Genomic DNA, 17,073 nt, shown 5'->3' on the forward strand with positions numbered 1-17,073 from the left:
ATATAACTGAGATGTTATTTTACTCGGTGACTATAAGGCGTATATTAAAACAATGTTTTATTTAATTCTTGTTTTGCTTTTAGCGTTGATATAATATATGTATAATTAATTACATAGGTACCTACCAGTTACTTTTACTTGGTGCCTATAAGTACTAGATAAAACACCGATAATTTAAAATTATCTTTCACAAATTAAACGCCAAATAACGGCCCTCCGGGGACAGATAGAATGAAAAGCGTAACTAAGTGACAAACCTCATTAGGATAACAAAACACACATGCATAAACGGTCCCGCATCTGCCCATAGAACACATTTCACAATCAACACCAAAAAGTCCACTAAAAACTCATGTCTCTGGATACACTCGATCCCCCAGTAAATGATGTCGCCGTGATTGAATTATTTTAGTCTGTGTATCAATGGGCGGTATAAAAAAACAGCCAGCGCCCCGGGCGGCTATCAAAGCGTAAAGAAGTTAAGCTAATGTTAAACGACGCCTATCTTTTGTGACTAATGCGTGATGGATGCTGCGTAAAATGCGGTGAAAAAACGAATAATAAAAATAAACAGTCGCGCTCCGGGCTTACAACGGCAATTCATAGTGCACGTTATTGTATCGGGAATTGAAAAATGGTTTATATCTCAAAACGTAGCAGATAAACAAAACTGTGACACTTATGGATATTTACGCATGTGTGACGCTTAATAAAAGTACTTTATGATGTTCATAAACATGGATATTTTTGAAGTAAAAAATGTCGTTTCACTTTTAAAATAAGGGCAGTACGAATTAGATTAGGTATTACTTCGCTTCGCACCCATGTTATTTAGATATTTACGGATGACCTCGTGTGAGTAATGTCTATCAAATCAGTATGAAAACAAGAGCAGATTTTAGAAGTTCGAATGTCGTTCTCAGTTTCTTTGACCACGGTACTGCATATCATAGCGTAAAGCGATTAGATTACAATCGCAATCCCTTGTTGAATGATCCTAAATATAGATGTCAGAAGCTGCGCTGAAGTAAACTTATCGCATGAGCCGATCGCCGAAACCTTTTTTGTGTCGACGATCACAAAGCAGCAACGATCAGATAGCTTTCAGTTTGTTAACTATACCTTTTATTTATCCAGCGGACCGTCTTCCTGTTTGCCAATACGTCTGATTAATAAGAATGGTTTCTACAACCGGCCTCTTGCGTTGCAGTATCGACTTCATGTGTCAGCGAAATAAGCAATAGGTACATATAATTCCGCAACACGTATATAATATGTTTTATAATCTAACTAAAATACTAAAAGCCTTGGTTTTTTACATGCCTTATGGTCCCCAATATCCAAACAGTCAGTTTTATAATAACAGCAAAATCAGCGTAAACGGTATATAAATAAACGCACGGAATATAATTATCTATTCGTTAGCCTAACTAATTAAAACTGATTATTTTTATGTGTATAATATGTTATTTCAATTGTCATAGATCAACATGGTTGCAACAACAAATACAAATTCAGATACATCGGAACTGTCATTGGCACGCTTCAATTTTAGTTTCTACCAGAAATATTGTTACTTCTAACTATCCCAAGGAAATCAGGGTGCCGCCTTTAATTCAATTTGAATTTTATAACAATATTTTAAAGGTGATATTTCAACAACCGAATTCATTCATTTCAATGTCTGCTTCCATTCGCAGGTAGACCGGGCTAGCCCTATGAAAGATGACACTACATCAACAATTTGTCCCTACTACATTAGGCGAACGCCTTACAAGACAAACATTGTAGCTCACGAATTTTACATTAAAGCTAATCCCGCCATCCGTCGAGAACAGTATCTCTTAGCACATGTGCGACGCGACGGAGTCTTCTCGTTTTTTGCACCGTAAAATATAAGTGGTATTTCATTAGCCGTGACATTTTCATAGCCGGTTTGTTCCTAGGTGTGTTCCCGTTTACGATGTTCACGTTGTTTGCAGTTTCTAGCTGTGAAATATTTGTTGGTATTCTTTAGTAGGCAAATAAACATTTTTCTTGTTAAATGAGGGCTTCGCCCAATTAGACAAGAATGTCGCAACTGGTTGGCATTCGCGTACCTAATAACGTCATCGGCGTCGCGTTGCAAAGGGGTCCCAAAATTTAACACGTGCTCGCCTCGTAATTTGAAAAATCATGATTGCCTCCCAAGGGAGTCAATCAATGTGATTAGAATTAGATATTTGCGATTGAAAAGGTTATCAAGTTACTTAGGGTGAAATAAAACTTGAACGCTAATGATCTTATCATATGCGGTGGACCGGTGGTGCTTAGATATTTTTATTTTGTAGATGGAGCCGTTCGCAGAAGCGAGAAAGTATAGTTTATCTGTATTTTATTAATTTAAGTAATAAACATGACAACGCGATTATTTTAATTCTGAAATAGGCCATGTGAGGAAATGCTTTATAGATCAAAGAAATTTTCAAAACGTGCATCTTTATGATATTTTAACGGCAGTTTAATCTCTGTGTCAACATCACAGAGATTAAACTGCCCCACCGCGATAGATTCTGAGTAAAATCAAACGAAATTTTCAACTGACTCTTTTACCACTCCAAAGGACTCGCGACTTATCAACACTATAAACCCATATACTAGTGTGAACTAAGAGCAATCAAATGTTCGTCTAAAAGTTTACGGTTCACGGACTTCTGTGGGCTATCAATTTCAGACCAACAAAAAATATACGACAGAGTTCAAACGGACTTACAGTATTAGAGCGCGTGGCCGACGACTTTAAATGCGAAACCCATGTCTATAACCTATTTTTTATTTTATTTTTTCTTAGCGACGCGTGTCAACATGTGCCAGTAGTATAAATTAGCAAGGGGACGCAGCACCCTCTCAGTCGTTTTTTATAAAGATTTTGAACAATAGAGCGTAACTACTCGCGTGCGAATCGAAAAGTTATGCCCGCGAGCGACGGCACTGTTGTCAACTCACACTTGGATTTAATCCATTAATCTACGGCTGTAATTTAGCTATTCCTTTAGGCGGTTTTATTATAACTTTACATTGGGTATACTGTAATACTAATAGAAAACTTAATAAATGCTTTTAATGAAAATTATTTTATATAAGAAAAAAGGCTAACAAAGAGAGTGTATATATAAGGGAGAGGAAGAAACGGGAGTTGGAAGGGGCAGACCTCGGCGAACTTTGTCCGATCAGATCGGGGAAATCCTGAAGAAAGGCCAGGTCAAGAGCACCCTAATCCGGCGAGCGTGAATGAGGAGTGTTATGAAAGTGAAGGAAGCAAAAGAGATATGCCAGGATCGCAGTAAGTGGAAATCCGTGAACTCTGCCTACCCCTCCGGGAAATAGGCGTGATTATATGTATGTGTATGTATGTATGTATTTTATATAATCGGTTAAACCATGGTTTAGTATATTTTCATATAATTTCCCTTCTCAATATAATATCAAGTGGCAAAAAGAAAGGGCCTTTTTCGTTTACGGTTTCGTATTAGTGTGGCTTTTTTAGTATCGTAAAAAATATGAACGAAAGTTTCCACTATCCGCAGACCAACACGAACTTAGTTAGTCATTTTTATAGTATAACTACATGCTTTACTTTTAAGAATTACTAAACTTGTTAGACTCGGGACGGACTATATCCAGTCCAGAAGAATATCTCGTATAAATTGCTCATACACAACTAAGCCATAAAGCTTCATAGTTTTATGCGCGATAAACCAACATATTGAGATCGACATAAACAATATTTTATGCTCTTCGCAATCTGCGAAATCATATTTTTATTCGTTTGATACTTATCTATTTATAGACTTTGTCCTGTCGGGGAACTTTATGAGTTTGACAGTTAATTTATTACAGACTGCCATGCGCCATGGTCATTTTGTGATTTAATTCATTCATTTTATTTTAAATGTAGTCATTTTTTTTTCGTTTGATATTGGCGATTCTTTTTTCAATAGTGTGACTCAAGTATTTTCAACCTGTTTTTAAAGAAAGGTTAAGGCTCAAAAATATCAATCGCCATTAGATTTCTTAAGTTAATTTTTATAAGTTGCAAACTTGTACGGGCCGGTTTGACGCACGGTGTATTTCCTCTGTTTTTTTATCGCATTAAACTGTTCATTACATGGATTCACGTACCAAGTAAAAGTAATATCCTGTATTTATTGAAAGTAGGTGGCCTAGAATTCAGGGACATAAAAACGGGGTCATTCGAGATGAGCAGCAGCAGCTGCAGCACGTTTTCAGCGGACCGCATAAATGGCAGCCTGTGGCGGTTCGAATATTTGTATGAAAACTGCAGTTGCCGGAACGTGACTTCCAGCGATTCCTCGCAGCTCTTTCATTGCTTCAGGCATACTGCCTTCATTTAAAGGTACGAGGTTGGTAGATGCAAACAATCCGTTCCCATAAAACTCATAGGAACCTAGGAATACTTACATCCTACTTTGAGCGTGGATTTCATTTAGTGCGTTCACGAGTTGATGTCATGAAATTATGAGTAAAATGAGTAGTTTTTCATCACAATCCTGTTGAGTGTTCATGTTATTTTTTCTAACTTAATATAAAGTAATGATGTACATGTATAAACACAATCTGCGTAAATTATAAGGTACATGCGCCAAAGAATGTCCATCGTTATTTTGGTTTTTAATTTTTAATATGAACTTGTAGTTTTGTTTATTAATAGCGAACATGGACGCAAAATTTGAACCCATTCACATTTACAAAAGCATGAATTTTTGAACTTACATACGTATCATATATGTATAATGTATTTGTACGTACCTAAACAAACGTACGCTTTCTTTACTAATAATAATAATTACGTAACGGATTATTTAGAAAATAGCAGGAAACAACAGAACCCCAACACAGCTAATAAAATATGGGATTTTCGTCCAAAAATTTAAGGATAGCAAATCGAATTCAGCATTAGAGATTCAATTATAGATTAGCCCTTGTATCGTACCGCATCCATAATGTTGGGACACGTGAATAAATAAACACAATTACTTCATACAAAAGAGTAATCCCCATTGATTTTGGTCAGAATACAGCCTTGTCTGTAGAATCGAGTCACCGCCCGCTCCCAGAGGTTCATTCTGCCAAAATCGGACACCGTATCGAATTTTTTTGGCTGATCGATTTTTACGTTCACTATAATAATGCCGAAGTACAACAATGGACATACATCAATTCGAGTGTCAAAAACTAACATCTGCGCGTTTCGTTGTAAACACAGTAAAATAGTGGAGGGTTCGAAACCCAGCATCCTTAGGGGAAGGCCATGATTTCGCTGGCATGTTTTTATAGCTCATTATTATTGTGTCCCGCTTTAACGTAGCTGCAAATGACATACTCAACCTATTATTAAAATAAACCGTTGCCTATAAAGGTCTTTTGTTAGGTAAATTTAAAATAAAGCTCGTGTGTAGGAAATTGCAGTGGGTGGGTCCGCTTGAGACCTAGCGTCGCCTTTCATTAGCCGTTGGACCCTGGCACGCTAACTGAGCGAAGTACTTGAACTATGAGTGTTTACAAGGAAGTATTGCATAATGGAGAAAATTAAATCAATAGGAATTGTTTTGTCAACAGATCCAGTAAATGGTGGGCTAAGTGACGACTATGGGAGCAGCGGAGAAGCACCTTACATCATCGAACAGCCTTTGGACGTGACAGTGGCTCGTCACCAGCCGGCAACTCTCAACTGCCGTGCTGGAGGCTCACCTCCGCCTAACATAAAATGGTACAAAGGAGGCGTGCTGGTAGTCTCCGACACCCACCGTAGTCTGCTGCCTGCAGGTGGTCTGTTTTTCTTAAGAGCGACGCACGGTAGAGCTCACTCAGATGCAGGGGTTTATTGGTGTGAAGCAACGAATTCATACGGAACAGCTAGGAGTAGAAATGCAACGTTACATGTAGCAGGTATTTATATGTTTAGTGACCTACATGTATATCCGTTTTTTTATGATTTGATTTAATTTAGTAATTGCTTCATGTGTTCCAGTGCTACGTGAGGACTTTAGACTAGAGCCAGTGTCAACACAAACTGCGCAAGGCGAAACTGTAATATTGGAATGTTTGCCGCCGCGAGGATCGCCCGAACCGACTATTTACTGGAAGAAAAACGGCCAGGCCCTGCATTTTGATGGCGATTCCAGGTAATTAATGCTTTCTTTAACTTCACGTCTCAAGAAAGAAATCTTTTTACTTCGCGTACCGAGTTGAGTTAAATGTAAATTCAGTAAAACTCTACTTGCTAATGAACATAATATTAAACTAGATGGACTAAGAGGTGAACCTAAATGAAAAAAAGTTTACGACAACTGCAAATAAAGTTTTCCTAGAATGGGTATACGCTCGATAAAACAAAATTAGGAGGGAATTTAAGGGGTAGTCTGTAAGAGCTCTCAGAACGAGTGGGTTGGCAGCAACGCGATAGTCTTGTGAATAAGCATAGAGACTCGTTTGATATGAGATACTCGGCGTCATATAAATTTAATTACCTACACTTTTATTCTAAGAGACTAACGTCACGTTTACTTATTTTCTTTGTTGAAAATGCGTTTGAAGCCTAAACACAAATTTAAAAGCGTTATTTTGTGACATTGCGAACTAGCCATCGTTATTTTATATAACGTTTTATCTACACTTTATATAAAATAACGATGGCTAGTTCGCTTACCAACCCTTGTTCTTATTTGCACACTAAACTCAACACATGGGTAGAAAAAAGCTAAAAATCGAATCTGCTTTAAACGTTTTATTGCCAATTTATTCCACTTTGGTGTCTATGAATTTTTATAAGTCATGGCGTTGGGTTACATCTTGAGGGCGCATGTCGTTACGTATGGCGGAGCATAAAAATAATTAACAGTCGTAGGGAGGGTACATCAAAGTTATAAAAGAGGGGATATTTGAAGAGCTCAACAAGCAATCAAGTAAAAATCTGAATAGTTCCGATTCACTGGACCCCTTATTAAATGTTAATTTCCCATTGAATTATTCCGCCCTACATTTGAATGACTTTGTTTCATTGCAATCGGTCTAAGTAATAAAATCCATGGAAATATTTTAACAATAAATCTTCCTTATTTATATTACATGAGCATCTTGTATTCCAGAATGCATTTAGTCGATGGTGGTAGTCTAGTTATCCAAGACGCGCGGCAAACTGACGCTGGTAGATATCAATGTATAGCTCGGAATCCAGCAGGGACAAGGGAATCGGCTGTTGCTACGCTACGAATCCACAGTGAGTAACAATCCTCGAATCTCTCTCTGTGAAAGCCATATTTGTATCTCAAATCCAGCCAGTAATTAGAAGTCGTGATTTAAGCTCTTTTGTCATGTTATTCAAGAGACATTTCTCACTGTACAGTTAAGCCGTACTTAATAACGGGCCCTGAGGACGTGGTGGCGCAGACCGGCGGCAGCGTGACGTTCCAATGCCGAGTGGGTGGCGACCCCCTCCCGGATGTGCTGTGGCGGAGGACGGCCGGAGGAGGCAACATGCCACTCGGCCGCGTCAAAGTTCTAGACGACAGGAGCCTTAGACTCGATAATGTTGTTTTAGAAGACGAAGGAGAGTACAGTTGCGAGGCCGAGAATTCAGTCGGCGCCGTAAGCGCGACAGGGTACTTGACTGTATACGGTGAGTGGTAATTTATTTTGAGCGAAAGATTGAATTTGAAATATTTTACAATTGCTTGTGCAAAAGCTATTATTACATACATTCTGTTCAGAATAATCTGTTTACCTTGAAAAAATAGGCACAAGTTTGGGTTTTTAATAACTTATTTTCCTTTTTTAGATCCACCTACAATATCGCTTAAGCCAAACTCTGTAACAGTGGAAAATAGTGCAGCCGCTACATTTACCTGTACGGCCTCAGGACGCCCCGAACCGACAATGTTCTGGAGTTTAGAGGGAAACAGGACAATAATACTACCCGGCACGTCGAAGGGCAAATACCATGCCACGCCGGTTATTGACGGCGTCACTACATTGACTGTAAATGAAACAACCAAAAACAACAGCGGTATCACAATAGTTTGCTCGGCGGTGAATTTTGCCGGCAGTTCGTTTGTCAGAGGAAAATTAACAGTTACGTCAGACGATGACCGCCCACCTCCAATAATAACAAACGGGCCCTCTAACCAAACGTTACCTATAAAATCGATGGCAGTTTTCCCCTGCACAGCCGTCGGCACACCTGAACCAATCATAGCCTGGTATTTCGGAGGGGAAGCGCTAATACAAAACCATAGAAGGAATGTGTCTAATGACGGGACTTTAATATTAAGAGATTTGGATAAAAGCGACAGCGGCACGTACACTTGCGTCGCCTCCTCGCATCACGGAAAATATGTATGGAGTGGCGTTTTGCTAGTAGATAGTCCAATAAACCCAAATATACATTTCTTTCGGGCGGCAGATGTATCGTCACTACCCGGTCCACCCACTAAACCGCAGATACACAACATAACGGAAAACACTGTCACAATATCTTGGAATCAAAATAACAAAATCGGATCGTCGTCCATACTCGGATACCAAGTGGAAGTGTTTTCGAGAGAAACTCTTTCCGGAAATAACACACCTAGAAACTCTCGGGGTTGGGTAGTGTTGGCAAAGAAAATACAACAAACACAGTATGTAGCTAGGTCTTTGGTTTCTGGCGTTACCTATATGTTTATAGTGAGAGCGGAAAACTCGCACGGCTTATCCGGACCGAGCCCGGTCTCCGATCCTGTAATAGTAGGCGAAAGTGGCAATGGCCTGTGGGAAAACGGAGTGTTCTCCAATAACACCGGATTTAGAAATAACATCATGACTGATAACATCGTAGAACTAATCGAAGCAACGCCTATTGACTCGAAAACTATTAAGTTGATGTGGGAAATTTTAAATTTCTATTATTTGGAGGGATTATTTATATACTACAGACCTCTTGACAATGCAACAACAGAATATCAAATGAAGACTATCTTACATTCAAACGACGTATCTGGATATGAAATAACCTTTTTAAGGAAGTATACAAAATACGAGTTTTTCCTTATCCCGTTTTATAAGAAATTCGAAGGGAAACCGTCCAATTCTAGGATTGCTCAAACGCTGGATGATGGTAAGCATTGACGCATATACAGTGTAGAAAAAAATTATGAGCACTGGAGGGAAAGTACCTTAAAACCTTAAGTTAGCTCATTTTACTTCAAAGAACAAAAATGCTCTATTCCTGGGCGAGTCTAAGCGAATTAAAAAAATCTTTGAATGTTTTAATTAAAAATAAAAGAATATTTTCCTTAAGTAAAATGAGCTAACTTAAGGTTTTAAGGCACTTTCCCTCCAGGGCCCATTATTTTTTTCCATCCTGTATAGTTAGTTCACTATCATGAGTATCAAGCATCTATTTTATTGTGCGTTATCAATAAGATTACTATTTTTTCAGTGCCAGAGGGTCCTCCAGTAAATATTGAAATGTTTATCTTCAATACAACGACAGTTCATTTGAAATGGTCACCCCCAGAACCCAATTTACAAAATGGGCTAATTACTGGTTACAATGTTTTGGTGAATTGGTTGGACCTGCCCGCCAACAAATCGATGGTAGCCATAAACACGACAGTACAACAAGCTACGAGCCTCATAATGACAAACTTAACTTCCGGAGTCAGTTATTCCGTTCAAATTGCAGCTGAAACCGTTGTGGGGATGGGCCCATTTAGTCAAAAGGTGTACTTGAATATCGATTCCCGTTCTATTGGATTGGATCCTTTATCAAGGTAAATAATCAGGAAAGCACTCGTAATGTCTCCAAATGTATTTGTTTTAACTTGATGGTTCTTTGACGTGTCATTTTTATTCCAGGTATCCCGTTAATGGAGAAGTGTCTATCGTAGCCGGCGACTTCGTAATGGAAACATGGTTTTACGTTTTGATTGGAGCGATCGTTCTGTTTAAAGTAATTGTGATTGGCGGAATTATTTACGTCAGAAAGCACAACATTTTTGCCAAAAAGTCGTCCGCTCTTCCAAATATATACGGTGCGTATCAAAATGATTTAAAATGTAAAGATTACTTCGCATTATTCTCTTTTGAATTATCCCAAGTGACGCGCAATCGAATAATATCCGACTGGCAACAAGGTAACTGGAAAATAAACAGTTATTCAGCTTAACTCAAAACGCTTACATTTTTTCTGTGGAATCAGCATCAGAATTTCAAAATTAAAAACATTCCGTAGGGTGGCGCGAGCCGAGCGTTTGTTTGATGGAGGCTTTGCCATGCGAAGGGAGGGGCTAGATTACTTTCGAGTTGAAAGGTGGCACGAGCCCTCTCGCGAGCGCACTGGATCTCTTTCACTTTACATTCACGTTCTGGGTACAAAGGAATGATACAAATCCGAGAAATAAAGACCCAGTAAATGTAAATGTTTTCTATTTTGTTTTCTCGAGGCGATTCGTTTGTTGACTTACCCAGTTACCTCTAAGCCAATTTACCTCGCTTTGTTGGTATTGTGTTGGGCTTATGTTTTTTGGAGCCTCCAATGAAGGAGATGATTTACTTTCGATTTCCGGAGGAAAATGTAATTAAGTTATATGGTTAGTTGAATATAAACGAAAGCTAATTTTGTATGTCTGATTTTAGATTCAAACGGAACGAGCTTAGTTACACAAATGAACATAAAAGCCGCAGTTTCCTTGTCTCACCCGCTCACCAGTTGCTATAATAAGAACACTGTCACAAAAACAGAGTCACTGCTTTGGATGGAGAATCAGCCTGGATTATGTATGTCGGGTACTCAACCCAATCAGAATAAGCAAAAAATGAATTCCGAATATGATAAAGTTGCGCAGCAGTTGCCTGAATACGCAGAAGTGACGTCATCTAAAATCATGGGCAATGAATGGAACACGAGTAAGACGGCCACTTCCCCAGCGGCGTACGCGTCAGTCACGCTTGTTGCTAATACGAGGCAGTGTGTCAGTTCATTGGTAAGTCATCTTAAAGATAAAAAACCGGCCAAGTGCGAGTCGGACTCGCGCACGAAGGGTTCCGTACCATTACGCAAATCACGTTTGTTGTATGGGAGACCCCCTTAAATATTCATTTTATTCTGTTTTTAGTATTTGTTGTTATAGCGGCAACAGAAATACACCATCTGTGAAAATTTCAACTGTCTAGCTATCACGGTTCATGAGATACAGCCTGGTGACAGACGGACAGACGGACAGCGGAGTCTTAGTAATAGGGTCCCGTTTTTACCTTTTGGGTACGGAACCCTAAAAAAGTACTCTCGACACTATGAAGTAATGTTAGCTAATAGTAGCGCGAAGTTCAGCGCTACTTTAAGTTAAATTTTCCTGTATACAATTCATTTAATAATGTAGGTTAATGTATCTTACCACCGTCATAATTGTTTTTTTTTCTGCAGGGCTGGTTTCCGCCAGGTGGCAAAAATATAGATAACTTCGATAATCGATATGCTCCAGATGAAGAACTGTATCCAGCCAGTAATGGAGGTTATTATAATAGAAATGTGTACAGCGAAAAATACTTCCAAGGTCATCCAAACGTATTGAAGTTCTACGATTTACCATCAATGGATAAAACGCAGAAAGCCCAACTACGTTACAATCAGAGTTTAGATGAGAGAAAGGGAGATAAAAACCAAAAGTCTGAAGTTACACAGTCACTCATCGGCCGTACCTACGTCAGCTCTAGGAAAAATTCAGAAACTGAAACTACTTACAGAGCATTCGGAGGAGATGAGTCAGATGACGAGTCATATCCCGAAGACGGTGGTTATGATGAGCTACAAGCAATGCAGTCTCAAAGACAAAGACCTCAGCATCAGTACGAGAGACCTAATTTTGACAACGAGAGTACCAGGACGCTGGCGCGTCTGACATCGTTCCGTCACGGCCAAGCCTCGACGAACGGCGTCTCGCAGAACTCTCTTGCGCCAGCGCACCCTCCTCTGCCTCCACACCCGCGGGCGGACTCCGTGACCCGGTAGTATCACGCCCTGCCGGTTTTCGGCGACTTGTGCCAAACGGACGTGTAGACCGACCTTAAATTAAGTGTAGTGATTCCACTAAGAGAGATCACATTCTTCCTAATGGTGTATTACAGACTGTTGAAAAATGAATGAATGTTTTAAGGTGAATAGTGTTAAGAACTTATGACCGTATACTATCGAGATTGGCCTACTAAATATTTCGACTGCCTAATTTTACGACGCAGAATACATAGCTGCGTGTTTTCGAGAGTTTATATTAATTTAAAGTAGTTATTTTATAAATTATAAACTACGCCTAGTCGTTTGTAAATAATAAATACAATTGTAAATAATGTATATAATATAATATTATACTATGTGTGTTTAGTTAGCACGAGAGATCTATTATTACTTTGATGATAACACGTTAGACCTACATTATCAGTTGAGAACCAACCCTTTTCACTAAGTAACAAATACTTAAATCAGACTCAAATCACAGTACTCATTCAGTACCAAGATGCGAGGATTCTAAGAATAGTGACACTTTGAGTTACTAGAAATTTTTGGTTTTCAACTGACATCGTTATATTAAACCCAGCAGTCAAATTAAGGGCTTCATAGTAATGAGAAATAAGAAGCTGAATACTCGTATACACTATACACCTTCATTACGGCATCTTATCTAGGCAAGAATTGTAGATCATAAAATTTTGCAACAAGTTATGTTCCGAACATTTTTTCATGAACTCAAGCGTTTTTAAGATAGTAGGCGCAGAACGCGCAGCCGTGTCAAACACAAAAGCAGTCATCCAGACGCCAATTTTATGCATATGCATGTAGGTCTAATGTTGCTCTGTGGTCTATGACCGATTAATCGGTCTTTGGCGTTGAACTTACGCCTACGGTGCGTATATAATATCGGTCATTGGCGTCCAAAAGGTTAAAAACGTCATAATGAACGTGTACCTATACGAATTTTCAGCTTATTATCTCTCATTCCGAAGTTGACCCCATTTTTAGGCTAAAAGTTGACCCCATTTTTAGGCTAAAGATGACTGGGCCAATTTTTATAATGATTGTGTTATTGGAATTGATATTATTCAATTGATATGTCCGTCTGAATATCAATAAACGAATTTGTACCCACGATATCATTAGTTTAAGTATTACTAAATTTAGAACCAGAATACAAAACTATCGCTTGGCAATAACTTGAAGTAACGTTGATATATTGTAGAAAATATACTATTAATAATGAGTCCGCTAATATAGTTACACATGTAGATTTTCTTTCCTATATCTAAACATTTCGAAACACTACATTTTATTACATTTGTAGCGTTTTTAAAATGACACATTTATTTGGTTTTAAATATGCTGTAAGTTTAGCAAGTTTATTTTAATACCTCTATTAGTTGTAAAACTTGTGCCATAAAAACTTTTGTAATATAAAATTACCTTAAAGAAACATTGGAGTTGTGAAATAAAATTCAAATGAAGCTTTTTACAAACGTAAAGATGATAATCTACGTAAATTATGTGATATTCATGATTATTACATGTATAATCATTTTATAAGAGTACAGTAGGCAACAAAGGTAAACATAATTAATTACCTATCTACTCTGAGCTATTGCGAAAGAAATCTAGCTACCCAATTAATTTATACCTTAGTCCCTGACTCAAATGGCCGAAAGCGATGGTATTTACTTTTGTTGCGAACTGTACTTAGCACAAGTAGTATATGTACCTGCATATCATTTGTATTACTTAGTTGAACTAATTGTTAAACATGTTATAAATTAGGACGTATTCACAATAACGAGATGGCTCTGAAATAAAATAAATATGTAGGTCTAAGTTTATAAAGTGTTAACTTTATTCATTCAAATGCACAATTAACACATTTCCACTTGATTGTGAAAACGTCCTTTTGTATTCAATTTTTGTAAATAAAAATATCGCCTATACAATAATTATGACTTGATATCTGTATGTTCTTCACTGTTATTATTGCTCCATTCATAAGTGTAAATTGTAAATATTATTTGATACAACAAATTAAAGAACCAATGGACTACGTCAACTACGTGTATGAAACGAAACGACAGATAATAAGTAGGTATTTAATAAGCACTTAGTAATAGTTATTTACAAGGGGACAAAGTTGTTGTTTAACCTCTCGTGCTAATATGTTAATTGATACCCGAGCAAGCAAAAGATTTTAAAATTGACTCGCTACGCTAGTGGTTCGAAAAATGGAATCTTGAACGTTGCGAGGGTTTCAAGACACAAATTAAACAAACAAATAAATTAAACAAATTTTGCCACCGAGTGAAATACAAAATTAACTGTAAAATATGAAACAAAATCAAAGCAAATTAGTTCAAAATGAATGGTATTAAATATTTATCATTCAAAATCATTTAAAAGTCAATTCTACCAACCAAAAATTTTGAGTGGTTTTCTTATAAACAACTCAAAATTTGCATTTGATTACTTTGCCCCACATGTGGATAAAATGCAACTTTCTTATCCGTTTTTGAACATTCAAGACAGGTAGCCTTTACCAGCCGGAGTGGTGAAAATTATTTTGCCAGCTTATTAAGTTAATTGTGTGACTGATATTTTTTTTTAATAAACGGACGGTTTCGAAATACATAAAAATATATTTATATCTCAGATACCGAGATTTTTTTTAGGTTAGGCACCTACTCTTATCTGTGCGTATTTTTTAAAGAAGTATTTTAGCAATATTTCATGGTATTTCACTTATTACCTTATTGTCACAACGGCAATAGAATAATCGTTATTTTTTTTAAAGAAAATTACGAAAAAGAAAATAACGTAGTACCGTAAAATTGGATGAGTAGGAGCAAAACTGTAATTCAAACCTCGATAACATTTAATCTTTACAAATGCAAACTGAATGGTGTATATAATAAGTGTTCCGGACGTTTGTTTTTTATTTTGGGTAGTTCCATTTCATAACTTTGACGTTAAACAAGAAAATCCACCTCACCCAGTAGTCCCTCGTAATTGGGGTGAGATGGGTTTTCATACAAAGGTGATTTTGTAAGATTGTTGGATCGATTTTTTTATTATGAGGATTACTATAGCTCCATTTTAAATTGGAAAATATTATTTTTGTAGCAGTAGCCCTAAAAACCCATCTCACCCCCTTTCAAACCTTCTCTCCCCATCCATAACCCAACTCTCCCCGCGAAACCTACTCACCCCATTTTACGGTATTCCGAATTGTATGTGTTATATAGTAGCCCATTGGTTATTTAGTACGTTTTAAAACTACGATACCTTGCTTTTTTAGTAAAAACTAACAAAGTATAATTTGGACACGTACGAGTATATACAATTTATATTTCTAGTTCCTATTTTATGAATTGCGTGAAATCGTTACAGGGCTAGCTCCATTTTAATAAATAAGAACCTACCTACTTTTTTTCGTAAAAAAAGTGTGCAAATTAGGAGCGATGTTTAATTATACAGAATTATAAGCTTTATCTCTATATCCCAAATACTAAATAGATAGAATATTCGTGTCTTGCACGTTTCTTAAATAGTTTAATTCCTGACTGGGTCTGTTTCAGAGCACTTTAGTAGCTGTCATTTGCGGATAAATAAATCAATTAGATGTCACATTATTTTTAATTGACTTATCGACCTGTTAAACTTAGTATTTGGGATAGAGAAACATACTTTAGAACATACACATACGTTATAAGTAGGTACATTAATAAAAAAATACATACAATGTGTTTGGACAGCTATGATAGAGCCGTTAACCACGTATAGTACGATACATTTTATCGACATATTACCCTCCACACCTATGTAAATATATATTTACTTTTTTCTCAATCGTTTTTAATTTGTACCCCTTTTATGTTTTTTTTTCGCCATACAAAGCCGCACTTGGTTAATTAAAAATTATTTGTCCAAATACCGGTCAGACGTGTAAAAAAGTGATTCGGTAGCTTAAGAACATGGTGTATTTAAAAATGGTTAAGAAAAAAATAGGAATATGTACAGTCAAGGGCATAACTATATATACATTCCCAAAGTTTCAAAAATATGTGTACATTAGACATTATAATATTTTTGAGCCGTTTGTTACGTTAAAGTTAACAGCTTCACGATAGCTTTCCATACACATTGTATATATATACAGTTTTCCAGTGTAATTTCTGGATCATTTTCACACTTCAAAACCTGCACAAAAACTTGTGCTGTGCTGTTCTGATTTATACAGTAGGTAATAAATAAATTACAATTTGTGCATTGTGAAATACAATTTGTAATTGGTCACATTGTCATTTTTAAATGTATGTTCTAAATGTGCTGTGCTAAAATACATACGAGTAGGTACTACTTTTATCGCCTACTACCTATTCACGACCCCTGACTGTTGAAAATAGTTGTTTATAGAGTACGCAGCTCCTTGTTAATAAATAGTCAACGTTAAGTACTCATACATACCTATATTGTGCATCTTACGTAGCCTTATGTCATGACATTTAAAGACATATTTATACCTCACAACTCATATATCTATTTATCAAACATGACCTAATTTTAATAGGTTTGAGGTATAGGAACTACTATGTATTAGAATTGTAATTTATAGCAAGGTGTCTAGTACATGATTTCAAACCTTTTAAGTCAACTGGAATAAAACTGAAAAAGTTATTTTTACGCTTAAAGACCACTCTAAGGAATAGATGTGCGAACACGTTATCTTGAGATGAATTTTAATTTTTGTAATGGTCTTTGTATACCTATTTTAATAAAATAATTTGAACTAATAATACTTGGCCTTTAATTGACCATGCTCCTTAGGACCGGTGCACTGTAGAACACTGCCATACTTGTGGTCGGATATGAGAATTTCCTGTTTTTCGTTGATATTTTTGTATGTTGTTGACAAGTGGTATAGTGTACGAGTTTAGTCTGGTAATTTTGACTTGAGTCCAACAGTTGTTCGACCAGCGGCGATTGGTCGACTATTTCCTCGCACACAC

The 17,073-nt window shown here is 37.0% G+C and overlaps 1 protein-coding gene across 2 annotated transcripts in view; it reads left to right on the forward strand.

The window, feature by feature from the left end:
• Positions 1–16,862, forward strand: part of LOC134741447 (roundabout homolog 2-like) — a 70,961-nt gene extending 54,099 nt beyond the window's left edge. For both annotated transcript variants that reach the window (XM_063674226.1, XM_063674225.1), the window contains exons 3-11: positions 5,620–5,949; positions 6,032–6,185; positions 7,149–7,279; positions 7,406–7,678; positions 7,838–9,154; positions 9,479–9,812; positions 9,898–10,073; positions 10,678–11,024; positions 11,465–16,862. In XM_063674226.1, the coding sequence (XP_063530296.1) occupies positions 5,620–5,949; positions 6,032–6,185; positions 7,149–7,279; positions 7,406–7,678; positions 7,838–9,154; positions 9,479–9,812; positions 9,898–10,073; positions 10,678–11,024; positions 11,465–12,049 (3,647 nt within the window). In that variant the 3' untranslated portion in view covers positions 12,050–16,862. The remainder of the gene's footprint in view (positions 1–5,619; positions 5,950–6,031; positions 6,186–7,148; positions 7,280–7,405; positions 7,679–7,837; positions 9,155–9,478; positions 9,813–9,897; positions 10,074–10,677; positions 11,025–11,464) is intronic.
• The last annotated feature ends 211 nt before the right edge of the window (positions 16,863–17,073 follow it).

This window comes from Cydia strobilella, chromosome 5 (genome assembly GCF_947568885.1).
Source record: "Cydia strobilella chromosome 5, ilCydStro3.1, whole genome shotgun sequence".
Classification (NCBI taxonomy): domain Eukaryota; kingdom Metazoa; phylum Arthropoda; class Insecta; order Lepidoptera; family Tortricidae; genus Cydia; species Cydia strobilella.